The sequence below is a fragment of the Melanotaenia boesemani genome, chromosome 6 (assembly GCF_017639745.1).
Source record: "Melanotaenia boesemani isolate fMelBoe1 chromosome 6, fMelBoe1.pri, whole genome shotgun sequence".
NCBI classification, from domain to species: Eukaryota; Metazoa; Chordata; class Actinopteri; order Atheriniformes; family Melanotaeniidae; genus Melanotaenia; species Melanotaenia boesemani.
In genome coordinates this window covers 21944675-21961847 of record NC_055687.1, presented here as the reverse complement: position 1 = coordinate 21961847, position 17173 = coordinate 21944675, and the positions used below count along the sequence as shown (strand labels likewise).

At 36.3% G+C, this 17173-nt stretch overlaps 1 protein-coding gene across 5 annotated transcripts; it reads right to left on the bottom strand.

The window, feature by feature from the left end:
- Positions 1-5501: 5501 nt before the first annotated feature.
- LOC121642483 (myeloid cell surface antigen CD33-like) lies at positions 5502-16662 on the bottom strand. 5 transcript variants are annotated; one of them, XM_041989250.1, is made up of 11 exons: positions 16194-16266; positions 11584-11639; positions 9192-9287; positions 9034-9107; positions 8558-8953; positions 8185-8481; positions 7997-8096; positions 7817-7852; positions 6157-6192; positions 5996-6023; positions 5502-5910 (listed from the first exon to the last, which is right to left on the bottom strand). In XM_041989250.1, the coding sequence occupies exons 4-11, from the start codon at positions 9077-9079 to the stop codon at positions 5779-5781; spliced, it is 1071 nt and encodes a 356-aa protein (XP_041845184.1). In that variant the 5' UTR covers positions 9080-9107; positions 9192-9287; positions 11584-11639; positions 16194-16266; the 3' UTR covers positions 5502-5778. The 5 variants fall into 5 exon arrangements, with proteins under 5 accessions (XP_041845184.1, XP_041845185.1, XP_041845186.1 ...); XM_041989251.1 differs by lacking the exon at positions 16194-16266 and adding an exon at positions 14635-16172; XM_041989252.1 differs by lacking the exon at positions 16194-16266 and adding an exon at positions 14635-16172 and having other exon boundaries at positions 9192-9258.
- Between the last annotated feature and the right edge of the window lie 511 nt (positions 16663-17173).

The following is a 17173-nucleotide window of genomic DNA, read 5'->3' as shown; positions in this document are numbered from 1 at the left end:
GATTAAATGACACATTGTGGATAATTGTTTGCACCTAATCATACTCTACATTTCCTGACATGCACCTGCTTGTCACTCTTAAAGTATACAACAGTTAGTGGATTTGAAAAGTAACTCCTTTAATTGTAGCCTAATTATGACAGTTCCAGTGGAGCACTGTTTATTAATTGTACAGTTTTTGACTACTTACGCATTGAGCCGGTCGGCTATTGTCTGCCAGGCTCTCTCGCGTTCTTTACTTATGGCATTGGTATTGCCTTTTTTCCTTATAATATCCTTAACTTCGTCAGAGAACTCCGTCAGGAGCTGTTGTTCAGCGGCCGTGACGTAGGACGCGCGACTTTTATCCATTTCCCCATCTGTGATTCTGTGAGCGATCGCGAGGTCTGCTTCAGTATGCCGTCCACACGCACTTATCCCAACTATCTTCACCTGGCTTAACATAGCCGCACCTTCTCATCCTGGCTCAGCAAACGTGCAACCAATTAAGCCAGGATAGGCCGGGCAAGCTAGGTCAAGCTGGGCTTGCTTAATTATCCTGGATTTCTTTATTCTGGTTTCGTGCAATACCCCTCTGGACCCAACAATAAAGAGAAATAATGGCTCCTACAGTCTTCATCATTATCGCCACCATCACCACGATCACTGTCAATGTTATGCAATAGCCTAATATTAAAAAAGATAAAGAGAAAACTTCCTATCATAATTAAAAGCTATGGCAAATAATATAAAAAAATTGGACTTAATTCCAAACAAATGAAAGTTTGGAGCAGACTTCAGGTTTTCTAGAAGTATTTTGAGATATTGGGAGCATAAAACCTAAACGCAGATTCAACTTGTTTATTTTGTATCTTTCATTTAGGAAAGACCTCTATTTCTCATATAAATACCTCCCTATCCTACTTTATGATCAGAAAATCTCCCAGCTAGTTATTAAAGAACAATCTATGTCACAAAGATTCCATTAAGTTTAATTAATAACAACAACAATGACAAAAACCCATTTACTGCTGACCATTAAACCTTGCTACATTAGAAAAAAGAAACCAAGTTTAAAGTCTAGTAGTATAAAAAATTATCTAAAAAATTCTATGCTGTGGACGAAATTGTGAATTTCCAAGTTTTTCAGTGAGTGTCCTCTAAAGTGTTAACTCTAGACGCAGATGATCTTAAACATATTGATTACTCAGATGGCGTCAGCAGATCTGATATATATTTTGGACAAAAGACATTTTGTGCCTTGTAAACAAGAACGCCTTTCAGTTGTTTCCAGTTTGTATCTTTACCACTAGATGTCCTTTGTCCAACATGCTGCTCCATCAAAACTTTAAAATATTAGTTTTCCTGGTTGAAGTGGAGTTTAGATAAAGTTCTAAGAGATCATTTGAAAGAAATGTATTATAAAATGCATTGTCACATTGGAATATGCACACACCACCAGGGAAAAAGGCAACTCAAGATAATTTGCATTTATAGTGACGTTGACATATTAATCACTTTTACTGTTTACAGATGTATCACATGACTTAGTCAAGTCATAAATATAAGTCGCTTTGGATAAAAGCATCTGCTAAATGACTATAGAATAGAATAGAATAAATTCACTTGACTCTTAGAAGGTAGTTTATTAGTCATACAACGCTGCAAATTTGCAAGACAACTGGAGCAGAGTTCCTAAACTGGTACATCATTGTTCTTGATGGTGCAGAAGGTTTTGTAAACAGTGAGAAAACTCCCCAATTCATTATGTAAAATACTTGCATGACAAACAGGGCAGATGAACTGAACACTCAAAATTAGTGTGGATGTGCTGCTTGTTGCTTCTCACACCAGAAGATGGCAGTAGAGGTGAGGCTCTGGGCTCTGTCTCCTCCAGCAACGATGACAGTGATGGTGGACGTTCTCTGCCAGATCCCTTGTGACAGCAAAGTGTCTGCTGCCTCTGTCCTTAAAATGATCTATCACACACAGTGTTGTGTTTTGTCTGTGGACTGAATGTGTGTGTGTGTGTGTGTGTGTGTGTGTGTGTGTGTGTGTGTGTGTGTGTGTGTGTGTGTGTGTGTGTGTGTGTGTGTGTGTGTGTGGGAGAGAGAGAGAAACAGAGAGAGAGAAGCTTTAATAAGATGTCAGTAGTCAAATCTCAAATTCATTTATCATGAAAGAAAACTAAGTTTTAAGATCAATGAAAAATACAACTACTTTCATCTTAAGGTGGCTCTACCTCAACTGATTTCGCATACTCTGAAAAAAAGACATCAATGATGTCATTAATAAATCTCTTCACTTTTTTTCTCTTTTAGATATTTTGTGTTGTGAGTAACCAACCAACACCACATGGGAAGCTGGTCTATGCAGACAAGCACACATACTGACTAGATTTAAATCATGTTAAAAATGTAAGTTTCTCCCTCTAATGCAGTGTTTCTCCAGAATAAGGCCAGGAAGGAAGATTTCTGTCCAAGAAATCTGATGAACATGCACATGGTGGTGGATAAACTAATGGCCCATTCTCACCTCAAATACAAAGGTACAAAACCTACAAAAGTCTTCAAATTTCCGTGTTGTTAAGGGTAAATTATGTGTAATGTAAAACTGAGTTTAAGTAATGAGAGTTTTATGATTCAGAATCAGTTGTGCATAGATTTTATCTTAAAATGTGATCATATTTTAAAAAACACTGAAATTCTACTTAAATGCAATTTATTTTGATAAATAATAGAAAAATGACTCCTGTCTTCTGGTTGCGTTTGCAGCACAAGTCAGCAAACCCAGTCTCTTAATTGAGATTGAGTGGATAAAAGTGATCTTTGGCCTTTAACAAGTAACTTGCAAGTAACAAGTTTAATTTTTTTCCATTCACATAAAAATATGACGCTTGCTTCACCAAAAGAGAGAGCAGAGAAGTTCTGAAATGATTTATTTGCTGGAATTGAGTGTTGCAAGACCAAAGAGTTTGGTTGAGCAACTCTATTAACAATGTACTTAACCCAACACAATGACGAAGGCTACGGCAGTCAGGTCATGTGGTATAATCCCATAATGTATTGTTGACATGGCCATGAGGATGGCCTGAACAAAGCAGGTTGTTGAGAAACTGCTGATGAAACACAACCCTTTCTCTATTGTATAAGGTTGAAATTAATATTTTTGCTATGTTTAGGGTCAGGAACATACCCACTCTTCTCTCTGCTTCCGGGGTACAGGGGACACCCCTCCTTCTCCACTATGGTCTCAAAACTGCGCAGCCAGATACTTGCCATGCCCCACTGTCAGCTGTCACACACCATCCTCACTGAGAAAAACTGGTAAACTTCTCATTCTCATTTGATTTGTGCATTTTCCACTTAGGAGAAAAAAAAAAAAAAACAAATAAAAATTCTGCTGCAAGCTTAGTTTTCACAGAGTTTGTAAGTAATGATTGATCCATGTCTGTATGAATGATCATTGAATGATCATTTATTTAATATACAGTAGTGTTAGCCATTATAAATATGATATATATGTTCATTTAAAAAAAAAAAAAAGCCAGACTAATGGATTAACAGTTAATAAATAAAGGTTGTTCAGGGAAAATGTTTATTTTTAATATATAGCTTAACTTTAACTTTAAAAGTTACATTAAGTTCTTAATGTATTTAGTTTATATTTTCATGGAAAAATTCAAGGTTGCTCCACACAAACAGATCTGCTTTAGTTACCGATGCTACTGTCGCGTTGTAGATTATACAGTATCTCTTTAACTAAGTTAAGTGTAATAACTAAGTTGTGTGCATATGGTATTTTGCTATATATTTTCCTCCTGTATGTTAAATAGGAATGCATGTTATTACAGCTTTATGGAGCCTAATTAACAGCAGTTTATATGCAATAATGTTGTACAATAATCAATGTGTTCATTGGTAATAAAGCATTTCAAGCTTTAATTATAACTAATTGCTTTTTTGATCACTCCTTTACTAAAAACACTGGCACAAAATAAAAAAAACACCACTGCTGCGGGTTCCCCGCCCCACGGGAGTCAGGCCGTGGTGGTCGTGGCCCTCAGGCGCTGTGGTTGGCGTCGCTTATTTTCACTTCTGAAAGTTATCAACCCTAGCCAGCAGAAACCTAGACTTATCCCAAACACACATGTGAACGTTACACTTCTTTACTGCAATAATTTATCAATCATTGTTACATACCAGTACAATATATCATGACTTAGGGTATCACATCTACGCAAAAACTTTGTTCATGGCATGAAGGGGTAAGACCCCCAAAACTTTTTTTGCTTAGGGCCCACTGAAGTCTAGAGCTGGCTCTGGAAAGAGGAGAGGAGGAGGAGGTGCTGCTAGGGAGGAGACAGACGTTACACCTTACACGTTAGTCCTTTGGTGCTGCAGGGAGGTACTATCAGGTACTATCAGGTACTATCAGAGGGATAAAATGTAGAGTTGGTGGATCCTCTGTGTAGCAGTATCACTGGTTTTTGGGGCAGTGATTCTGCCTGTTGCTACATTTAAGTTTGTGTTGATGTTTAAACTGTTTAAATATTATTTAAAACTGCCTTGTCCCCTTTTGCTTTCCATGTTCCATGCACCAGTAACTGACTAATAATCACCTAAATTTGATACCTAATTAACTTATATTTCGCTGATTCCCTGTGCATCTCTATTCACTATCACAGTTTTAGCTTCTCTCTTTACTCTTGCATTACTTTTTCACACATACTTGTTCACTTATTTGGTAACACTCATTGATATTTATTCATGTTACAGATGCTCTACATTTATGTTCTGTAGCTAATTTAGCCATTACTCTAATTTTTTTTATTATTGTTATTTGTTTAGGAGCAGCAGGCAGGAACATGGACATCCGTCAGTTTGTCATTTTTCCTTCCCCAAGGTTAGTTTCATTATGCACACTGAAACTGATTTATTTACTTTATTGCCTTGCCCTATTGTTTTATGTCATCAAAAAGTTTGTTTTTTTAAAGGTTTCACTTGTTTTCTTGTGCTGTCAGTGCCAGTCTCACCAATAGGTCAAGAGAGTTTTTAGTTAAACCAAGTTGTTACTCAGTGAGACATTTCCTTATACATTCAAAGCAAAGCAAGTTTATTATGAATCTATTGAAATAGTCACTGAGTTTAAATATCTTGGTGTCACTTCTGATTCAAATCTTAACCGCAGTGAACATTTCTTATTGGTCAAATACTCCCCTCATTTAATTTCAGCTTTTCTGTCAAAGTCTTCTTAGGATCATTCTTCTTCATGGGTTATTGTGCAGAACTTCATAGGTTGTTGGATTCATTTAATTTGAATCAGATGTGTTGGAGTAGGGACACATTGAAAACCTGCAGGATAGTGGGACTCGAGGACTGAATTTGGACACCCACTGGGGGAGCTTTCAGTGAGCTGTTTAGATCTGCTGAGGAACAGAACAGACAAACTCCCAGTTAAGCCACTAAAATGTTAAAGAGGAATTTATATTTAGCCCATTTACTCAAGCACCTGACACACACACACACACACGCAAAAGTCTTATTACTTTCAAATAAGTATTTAATTTTATGCAAATAACAGCAGACAGAATTTTTATATATATAAAAAAAATCAGAACACAAAATATGAATTTTGGGATTTAATAATGGCTTAACATAGGAGGTTACTTCTGTGAAAAGATATAACAAGGGATTGTCACATATTAATCATTTTAAGTATAACTGTAGGCTAACCCTTGGTAGTATAGCACAGGTATTATTTTTTGCCTTGTTATTATCTTTGAATGAAGGTAGCTGATCACAAGTGATTGCGAGCATGATAAGAGTAGACTTGTTGTTTGTGTTGATCATAAACTTTCTCTGAAACTTTCTGATATGTTTTATAGACATTTAAATCTGCAGTATTCATATCGTCACCGTCATCAAGGTCCTGCAAGAAATAAAGATAATTATCAAAAATGGTTATTGGACCGGTATGAGATTCCATAGAATAAATCACTGACAAATTATTATACCCCTCTGTAATTGCAGGACTTCAGCTGTCTAAGGTCCATTAACACCAACAGCAAAAAAGAAAAGAAACAGTGACATGAGTTACTATGTACCATTTTGGAGATGGAATACAGTTTGGAAACAGCTGTGATCTCTTTAAATTGTTGAAATTTAATAAACTTACCTGTTACCAAATTCCACTATGTCCCCTTTTGGTCTCCTGTAACAACAAAAAAATAAATAATAACAAAAAAAAATAATATATATATATATATATATATATATATATATATATATATATATATATATATATATATATTTGATACAAATCAATGGATCCAACAGCTTTTCAAGTTCTGCTCGGTGACTCGTTCATTTGAATCAGACGTACTGAAGCAGGGAAACATCTAAATCTTTTAGGACTGTGGCCCTTGACGACCAGGGTTCCTCACCACTGATATAAACAAGGGATCCTACTTGCACACATAAATGCAAAATAGATTCAGCTCCATTAAATTCAATTAAAAAAACTTGATTTGTCCCCGGTTTGCAATTCAAAAACAGCCGTAGCAGTAGTAATAATAATAATAATAATAAATTTTATTTCAAGGCGCCTTTCAAGACCCAAGGTCACCTCACAAAAGACAATTAAAATCAGTTAAAACATAAGACAAAACATCAAAACAAACATCATGCAGCAGACAGTTAAAAACATTAAGGTGAGAAGGCCAGTTTAAACAGATGAGTTTTAAGTTGTGATTTGAATGATGGAAGTGAGTCGATGTTACGGAGTTCAGGTGGGAGTGTGTTCCAGAGCTGGGGAGCAGAGCGACTGAAGGCTCTGCTCCCCATGGTGGTGAGACGGGCACGGGGCACAGAAAGGTGAATGGAGGAAGATGATCTGAGAGTGCGGGAGGGAGTAGCTATATGGAGTAGGTCAGACAGTTACCAGTCTGGAGGGGCCAGATTATGGAGACATTTGAAGGTGAAAAGCAGGATCTTGTAGTTGATTCTGAATTTTATTGGGAGCCAGTGAAGTTGTTTGAGAACCGGTGTGATGTAGTACACAACTACCGCTACAGAAACGGCAAGTGCCATTGCAGAAATGGTAACTGCCGTTGTAGCGAGAGTGGCTGGCCTGGATCTAAGCGTCTCTCCATTTCTCTCTCTCTTTCTCTCCCCGCCGCCACCCCTCTGCTTGTAGCCATTGAGAACAACTGCACAAAACTGACGTTACTCTATCTGCGATCGACTAGTTTTGCCTCACATCAGGTCCCGGTTGTGTGGCACAAAAGTTTGAATTTCAGATCTGAATTTGAATTTCAGATCTGAATTTGAATGGAGAGAACTGAAACTGAACTATGAAAATGAATTAGGGAAAGAATTTTTTCAAATACAAAAGTTTCAACTTTACCAATATACACATTCAAAAAACAAAGATTCAGTATCAAATATGGTCATTTGGATTCAGTTTTTTTTAAGCAATTAATATATAGAAATTACATGTGTTTAAAGCTGTCGGAGGAGTAGTGACAAAATGTGTTTTATAAAAATTATCCTTAAAATGTCTCTTGCCTTTGATCAGACTGGGCCATTAGGACGAAAGCTGAACATTTATAGATTAATTTATGAATTAGATCAATGTTACTATGACAAGTTTTTTTTGTTCAGCCATCTAAGATTAATAATATAAAATACATTTTTCTTCACTGCGGGACAATCTGGACATCCGATTCCACATGCTGAATTTCACAGAACATTTGATTATGTTTCTTTTTTTCAAAAAATAGACTCATATGACATTATACAAGATGAATTTAGTATGTTTCACACATTTTTTTTACCTGCCATCTCGACTCTGCAGCTCTGCAATGCGCTCCCTTTAGCAGGAAAAAAAAAAAATACTGTTATAAATTGTATAACTGTTATAACTGTATTATTACAGTCAGGATGTGAACAAAAACATATTTTCTTTTAATAGTTGTTAAATATTTGATTTACTCAGTCAATTACTATTTACTCACTTGTATTTTTTCACCATAAAAATGCAGAGAAGTCCAAAGATCATAGCAGTACCAACTGCCACTGTTACAGGAATGATTATGTGATTATAGTTTTCTGTGCCTGCAAACAGAGCCAGTTTTCATTTACACAGCATTACACAATGAATCAAACTGGACTACAAAGAGAAAAACAGAGAAAAAAGTCTCACGTTTTACATAGAGAGTGATGGTTGTGGAGGATTTCAATCCTCCATTAAACACAACTGTGCAGGTGAGATTAGTGTGGTCATCCTTCTCCTCAGGAATGAATGTCAGGATGGACTCTGTCTTCCAGTTGCCAAAATTCATGTTTGTTTGAATCTCACTGATCTCGTCTGCTTTTCCCCGATTCCATGAGAGTTCAGGTTTGTGTGAGGGACAGGTATGATGGACTGAACAGGTGATAGTAAAAGGTTTTCCTTGAACAGGTGTCTTCAGTTGATGCAGTTCAGGTTTTATGTCATCATCTTTAAATGAAAAAGATAAGTTAGGAGGCAAATTATGAAAACATGCTGTGATTTTTATGGTGAGTTGGCCACATACGGTGCATTTTTAACTCAACACAATCTTCAACAAAGGAGACCTTCTCTTTAGTGGGTGGGTCATCAGGTGTCTTCACTAGTTCAATCCGGAAACAAAAAGGGCCGTTGTCATGATCTTTAATTTCAATTATTTCTAGGGTGCAGTTGCCCTGACCCAGCTTTCCTAAGAGCTGGGTTCTGCCCTTAAAGCTGTCCAAGATCTTTTTAGAATCTTCATGGTATATATTTTGGGTCTTTACGTCCAAACGATGCCAAATGGCTCTGAGTTTGGAAGCAGGCAGCTCTCCTCCAGGATGGGTGAACGAACAGGGAACCACAACACAGGAAGAAACCAGGGCCTTAAGCTGTTTTACAACAGTGGCCTTCCACTCTGCACTAAACACAGGGCAGCATGTAGCTGAAAAGGACAGAAGTGAGAATAGGTAAGTCATGAGTATGTTCAAGAAGACTGGAAGTAAAATGAAAAAACTTATTTACCTGCCATAAGCAGACAGAATATCATTATATTTCTTTTTTTGTCCATTCCTCTGAAGTGGTGTTGGTGTAATACTCTGTGAAATGTTCATATAAAATTTTATAATATAAAGAAATACACAGTAATGTTTGGTATTCATCCATCCATTGTATATACCTACTTATTTCAATCACAGGGTGGGGTTGGAGCTAATCCCAGTTGTTGCTAGGCAAGGGGTAGGGTACGACCTGGACAGGTGACCAGTAGTTTGGTGAAACTAATAATAAAATAAAAAGAAAAAACAGTGATTATTATAACGTTTAATCAAAAGTAAATTGCACTGCTTTCAACTATAAAATGTGAAATTATTCAAAACATTGTAAGTATTTAATCTATGACCATTTTTTATTGAAAAATATATGTATGTTCTATTATCCAATTAATTTTATTTAATTTATTTTTTGATGAATTTAACTTAATGTGAAAAATATTTTATTTTGGTTGCTTAAGTGTGTGTTTTGAATCATTATCAACTGAAAATTCTTCACCTTCCCACTATTTTTGTAAACTGTGTATCAAACCTATAATGAATCTATTGAAATAGTCACTGAGTTTAAATATCTTGGTGTCACTTCTGATTCAAATCTTAACCGCACCGAACATTTCTTATTGGTCAAATACTCCCCTCATTTAATTTCAGCTTTTCTGTCAAAGTCTTCTTAGGATCACTCTTCTTCATGGGTTGTAAAATCAGTAACTTTAGTTAAAACCACTACTCTTTGGATACTTCCTGACTTGGCTGTTCATGTCTCGTTCAATTTGGGAAGGGAGAGACAGCATGTAGTGCAAGCTGTGGTGGTTGGACAAGCTTGAGCGAGTCAGGAGAGAACGGCAAACGTGAGAACAAATCAGCGAATCTTTGACAGTAGTTACATCCTAAAGCACACCCATTCTCAGCACAACAGTGAGATTATACAGCAGTGAAGGGCACTTCCTTCTATCACAGCTCAGTATTTAGCACCACAGATAAAGGCACTGTCTTTGTGGAAAATCACTTTGGAAGAACTGTTTACTTCCTTAAATAAAAGTCCCTTGTTGTTAAATCAGTTAAAAAACCAAGAAAATTGTGGCGTTCACAAGTTCTTTTAAAACCTAGTTCATGCAAATAGAAATAAACTATCATCACATGCATAAATATTTTTGCTGCAGTAATCGTACATTTCATACTTTGGGGAATTATCATTTTTATTGTCTATTTAACCTGGTTGTTTTTTTTCACATTTTACATTTTCTTATTATTTAACATTTTAACAGTCTTACACAGGTGTGTACAGAGATTTCTTTTTAACTGTTCAGGAATGATTTATTTTAACTTTCTTTGCCATTTACTCTTAGAGACATTTTAAATTTCATCCACTGAAAAAAAAAAAAAATGGCGCCTCTATTGTCAGCAGCTGTTGTACCTGCTCCTACACTTTTTTTGTACATAGTATTCTTTTTCCTTATTTTTAACTTTCTAAGCTCTCCTGCACTCTGTCATATCACTTATGACAGGCAGAGACTGCTTAACCTTGGAATACAGTACTCAAACTGTATTCTAAGAACCTTTTATGTTGACCCGGCTTTGCCTCAAGACATCTTGCGCCAGAGGGCCGACACTAACAAAGGAGGACGTGGGGGGCCAAGGTCACAGAGTAGGCCTCGGGGGAAAAGAGCCAGCGTAAGAGAAAGGTTGAGGCGTAGAGCACACCACACGCCACTGCCTAGCATCTTACTGGCAAATGTCCAGTCACTAGAGAACAAGCTGGATGAGCTCAGAGCCCGGCTAAAGTACCAGAGGGACATACGGGACAGCAACATTGTTTGTCTCATCGAGATATGGCTGACTCCTCTCATACCTGACCACGCCGTACAACCAGCGGAGTTCCTATCCGTTCATCGCATGGACAGAACTAGTGAGTCGGGGAAAAAGAGAGGCGGAGGGGTGTGCTTGATGATCAATAATAAATGGTGTGATAATAAGAACGTCGTCACACTGAAGCAGTCCTGTTCGCCTAACCTGGAGCTCCTGACGCTTAAGTGTCGTCCCCATTACCTGCCCCGTAAGTTTACTTCGGTTATCATCAATGCCGTCTATATTCCACCCCAGGAGGACACGAATGCTGCACTATCTGAGCTACATGAGGCTATCGCCACCCTTCAGGCTAGTCAGCGTGAAGCGGCCCGCATCGTAGGTGGAGACTTTAATAGTGCCAACATGACAAAGGTGATGCCGGAGTTTACCCAACACAATTTTATAAATATTTACCTTATTCTTCTTTATTCTTAAAGGATGCAGGTACAGAAAACACATTTCACTGTACAATTGTACTATGTATAACTGTGCATGTGAAAAATAGACCTCTTTGAATCTTGAATCTTTGAATAAATCTAATCACTCATTCAACAGTCAGATCAAATCTAAATATCAGAAAAGCATAAACACATGTAAGAAATAGGTAAAAATGTAATCAATCATACTTTATCACAAATTTTAATTTGTTCATATGTAATTAACATTTCCACAATCCTACCTTCTGAGGCTTTTGTCTTGCTGGTCTGAGAGATTTGAGTCATCTGCTTCTGAAATCTGAAAGCAGATGTAGGGGCTGCAGTAGTAGAATTGATGATGCAAAAAGCAGGGGGTGGTCTATATTAAAACTCATCCCTACTTATGCAAATTGTGTACTATTAAGGCCTGAACAATAAAGGTGGTGAGTATGGAAAGCCATTTTATTCTAAATTAAATAAATAGAAAAATAACTAAATTATTGAATAAATGTATATATATATATATATATATATATATATATATATATATATATAAATGAATATATATATATATAAATAAATAAATAAATATATATACATATATAAATATATTTCGTACTTCTGTTTTATTTCGGATCCTTATATTCAAATTAAGGGGAGGGGCACATGGGCAGAGTTTGTTGAGTGATGCTGGTGTGGTCAGAGTAGAGTGCCTCTAGAGAGAGAGTGGCGCCATCTCCGTTCACTGCAATGGTTCAGTTTTTTCACAGCAATGGCGGCGTATGGAGCCCCTCAAAAGTTCCCGGAAGTTAGCAAAAGCTAAGCGACGGTCAATGTATTTCAATGGAGCAGATTGTCGGAGTTACACTTCTTCAAGGTAAGATGTTTTAATAGTCATATTTCCATATCAGTTGTGCATCGAAATCAACTTGACAGGAGTAATTAAATATGTTGACGGATTGTCCCCGTCTAGATTAATATATTTAGAGATTATAAACCGATAAAAGTTTATGCTAGCACACTGATAGCAACAGATGCCACAGGCTGATGAATGTAAATTCTGTTCGTCAATATAAATTGATCCAACACCGTTGATAGCGAGGTTAATGTGTAGGGAGAGCAATTGTAGTTACATTTTTATTTAATTTTAATGTATTTATAAGGCTGTGGAATTGTGGACAAAGATATGAAGATGAATACACAGTATTAGATAGCACAATACTCTTAGTATATATGTTTGCAATCTTTGCAACTATAAAGCCTAACCTGTTAAATGTAACAAACATGTTAACCTTAAGAACTTAACAAAATATACATATACAAAATAAGTGGCTGATTGTACTTGAATGCATTTGCTGCACTAGACAGCACTCAGCACTCAGTGTGCAGGATGAGAGCAGAGAAGCAGAGAGATGCTTAAGGGAAGTATATCACTCTGCCCTCATGCAGCATTGTCCTGAAGAACTTTCAGCAGTTCTGGGGTTGCCTGACGTTAACTGGGATACTGTTCTTCTTCACCTTCCTGGTTTGGCCACTTTTAAGTGTTGTTTCCTGGCTTTTTTTTCTACATTCTGCAACCTCAACCATATAAATATCCCTGTGATGTGTTCTCTGTGTTTAATTTAAAAATATTAAACATCCCAATGATATGGTCTTTGAAAATGTGTAAATGCATTGTTTTAATATGATTACCTCACATATTTTTTTGTTTTCACAGTCCCTGATGGTGGTCAAATGTATCCTGCTGACTTTGGCCATCCATATTTTCCTTCTGTCCCTGTCTTTGGGGAAGCCATACATACGCACGCCTTTCTCTGAGCGATTGGAGCATCCCCATGCAGCACAGCATACCATGGTTAAGACTGTATTCAAGGATAGCAGAGAAAAGAAATGGCTAGATATGCTGATCTAGTCGAGTTTTATGCTATTGTAAAGGAATTCTTTTAGGTATTAAATGCATTTGGAAAACAAAGGGTGTTTGTCTGATTTATTGTGTATATGTAGGGAGTAAGTCTTGGGATAGTTAACAAATAGTGATAGAAAGCCATGTATTTTCCATGAATTGAAATCAAAATTTTATTTATTTGCCATGGATTTTCTGTAAGAACACATTATATTGTGAGTCCAGACTTGTGTAGTTATCAGTCTGCCTCAGTCAAAATAAGTCTTAAGACTTAAAAGCAATTCACACAAGTAGATACTAATAAGTAAGAATAGAGAACCCATTTATTTGAAATGAATTGGGATCTAAATTTTATTTATTGGATATAGATTTCCTGTAAGAACAGCTATCATTATGCTGTGAGCCTAGATTTATTGTGTAGTCACTTGGTAAATCATTGTCGTCACCTGTTGGTATGCCTCAGTCAAGTCTGAAAGATAAAGTTAAAAAAACAGAAAATATTACGATTTACATTGCTGTTGATGTCATACAGGTTTAGTTAACATGATTCATATCAATGAACACAACTATAAAAATATTGCAAAGCAAAGTCTTCATTGATCATTATTTACCGATTATCGTAGTTTCGTTATTATTTGGTATTGGCCGCAAAGCACTTCCTGGAACTTTTGAAGGCTACATGGACCACGTGATCGGCAAGCGTTTTGAGCTTCCGGTGGCGCCACTCTCTCTCTAGAGGCACTCTACTCTGCCCCTACTACATTCAGCCCACGTCTAGAAGCCCCGCCCCTTAATTTGAATATAAGGATCTGAAATAAAACAGAAGTACGAAATAGGCGCAGCACAATGTGGTGCTGCACTATATGTTGCTCCCAAAAATTACTCCAAAATAAAAGTGTCCTCATGATCCCAATTAAATAAATTAATGCATATATATATATATATGTATATATATTTATTTATATATATATATATATATATTTATTTATTTATATATATATATATATATATTTATTTATTTATTTATATATATATATTCAATAATTTAGTTATTTTTCTATTTATTTAATTTTGAATAAAACGGCTTTCCATAGGTGAGTAGACCTGAAGTGTCTTATTCTCAACATTTGATAAATAATTAGAATTACTTGAAAAGACATAGATTAGGACTATACTTCATTGCAGCTGTAAGCAGAGTGTTATTTGCCTTAGAATCCACGCATGGACAGGCTTATAGGCTTCTAGGAGTATCTAAACATAGCATTGTGTAAGACACACTTACAGTAGATTGTTTCCTGATAAGGGTCTGTCTTAAAGGATTGTACTCTGCCTATAGAAAAGTTCCCAGCACAGGATATAAACATGAAATTTGGAGAAGCACACGTTTCATAAGACACACTCAGGTTCTTACCGTATAAGGTTCTCTGTCCTTGAGACTGGACTCACAGAGGAACATCTGGTATTCATTAATAAGAAATGTATTTGTCTAAAGAGTATAAGACCACACCCACATCTGGTCAGGGGGTTTTTCTACAATTGGCTTCAGAGACCTCACAGAGATGCATATCTGTTTACGATGTCACATTTTGTAATAAACCATCATTATTTTTACATAAAGCTGATGTCCGGAGCTCTTCTTTTACCTGAAAGTATTTTTGTCACATCATAAGCTTAAAGTAATTTACTACAAAATAGTAGGATCCAGAGAAGAAGATCTTCATATGATGAAGTCACCATATCACAGAAACGGCTATGAAGACACCAAGGACACCAAAGGGGAAACAACAGTACAGCACCGAGAAGAGAGGAGAAGTTATCAACCAGACGATGGCTTCACAAAACTATGGAACGTTATCAAGGACAGTAAACTACAAAATGCCATCACAGACTATTTCTCCACCACATCTGCTTCCACAAAATAAATCACACAATGGCATCAAGAGCCAGGAAATACTCCACAACATAATGCGTCACCAAACAAGGCAGATCCAGTGTCCCGCTTCTCTTCAGTTCTCAGCGCGCAGCAGCAGGTCCAGAGAGGGCGAGTATGACTGTGTGGATCCGTCTGGAGAGGCTGTGAGATGGCTGTGCACTTCTGTAAAGATTCCTGTGTGTGTGGGATGTGTGGAGCAGTGTATGTGAAGCAATGTGTAAAATAATACTGAGAGGTAATAGCTCTGCTAAATTCAGCAGTTTATGTGTTGGAGACACATAAACTAGGGGGGAATGAGAGAATTAGAGAAATTTTAGGGAATTTTGTGAAAATAAAGGTAGAAAGAAGAAGAAAACAGAAAAAGAGCTTATAACTTGAAGTAGAGAAAACTTTAAGGTAGAAAAAGAAGGAAGCTTAACTGGTAACAGATAGTGGACTAAGTTAACTAAGCAGATTTTGGTAGAGGACAGACTCTCAAATCGTAAGACATGAGTTGTTAGGGACGTACTAGTGAATATGAGTTTCTCTGTGTAATACGGGTGGAAAACTGGGAAAGAACTTCAATAAATCAGTTCAAAACCAAGAAAGTTGTGGCGTTCACAAGTTCTTTTAAAACCTAGTTCATGCAAATAGAAATAAACTAACTATCATAACATGCATAAATATTTTTGCTGCAGTAATCGTACATTTCATACTTTGGGGAATTATCATTTTTATTGTCTATTTAACCTGGTTGTTATTTTCCACATTTTACATTTTCTTATTATTTAACATTTTAACAATCTTACACAGGTGTGTACAGAGATTCCTTTTTAACTGTTCAGGAATGATTTATTTTAACTTTCTTTGCCATTTATTCTAAGAAACATTTAAAATTTCATCCACTGAATAAATCTAATCACTCATTCAACAGTCAGATCAAATCTAAATATCAGAAAAGCATAAACACATGTAAGAAATAGGTAAAAATGTAATCAATCATACTTCATCACAAATGTTCATTTGTTCATATGTAATTAACATTTCCACAATCCTACCTTCTGAGGCTTTTCTCTTGCTGGTCTGAGAGATTTGAGTCGTCTGCTTCTGAAATCTGAAAGCAGATGTAGGGGCTGCAATAGTTGAGTTGATGATGCAAAAAGCAGGGCGTGGTCTATCTTAAAACCCATCCCTACTTATGCAAATTGTGTACTATTTAGGCCTGAACAATAAAGGTGGTGAGTAGGCCTGAAGTGTCTTATTCTCAACATTTGATAAATAATTAGAATTACTTAAAAAGACATAGATTAGGACAATACTATATTGCAGCTGTAAGCAGACTGTTATTTGCCTTAGAATCCACACATGGACAGACTTATAGGCTTCTAGGAGTATCTAAACATAGCATTGTGTAAGACACACTTACAGTAGATTGTTTCCTGATAAGGGTCTGTCTTAAAGGATTGTACTCTGCCTATAGAAAAGTTCCCAGCACAGGATATAAACATGAAATTCGTTTTATAAGAAACACTCAGGTTCTTACTGTATAAGAAAGTATAAGAAATTCACAAACAACAAAACAACAAAAACATAAAAATAAATAAATAAATCGATAAATAAAAAGCATTATATTGTAGCCACATAAACATAAACAGTATCATGACATTCCATAATTACGTTCTTTACAACAGAAACCCCAAAGTCCACTACAAGGGACAGGCCATAAAATCATGGAAAAACAATGTATCTTACAAACAAATGATGCAGCGTTTCCAACTACAACACTTAACACATTACAAAAGCAAAAGTGTTTTCCATAGGACTTAAGAGGTTAAGGAAAAGAAAAAACAAAGAAATATCAACTCATTCTACTAATCACAAAAATAATTCAAACATAATTTATGTCCTTAAAGTTTCCACTGATTTTCTAAGTCATTCAATTCAGAGAGGAACGTCAACAGTCTTGCTGGAACATGCTGCCCTTTTTCTCCCCTTTTTCACTGCGTTTGTTCCTCTTTCAGGATTGATCCCCAGAAAG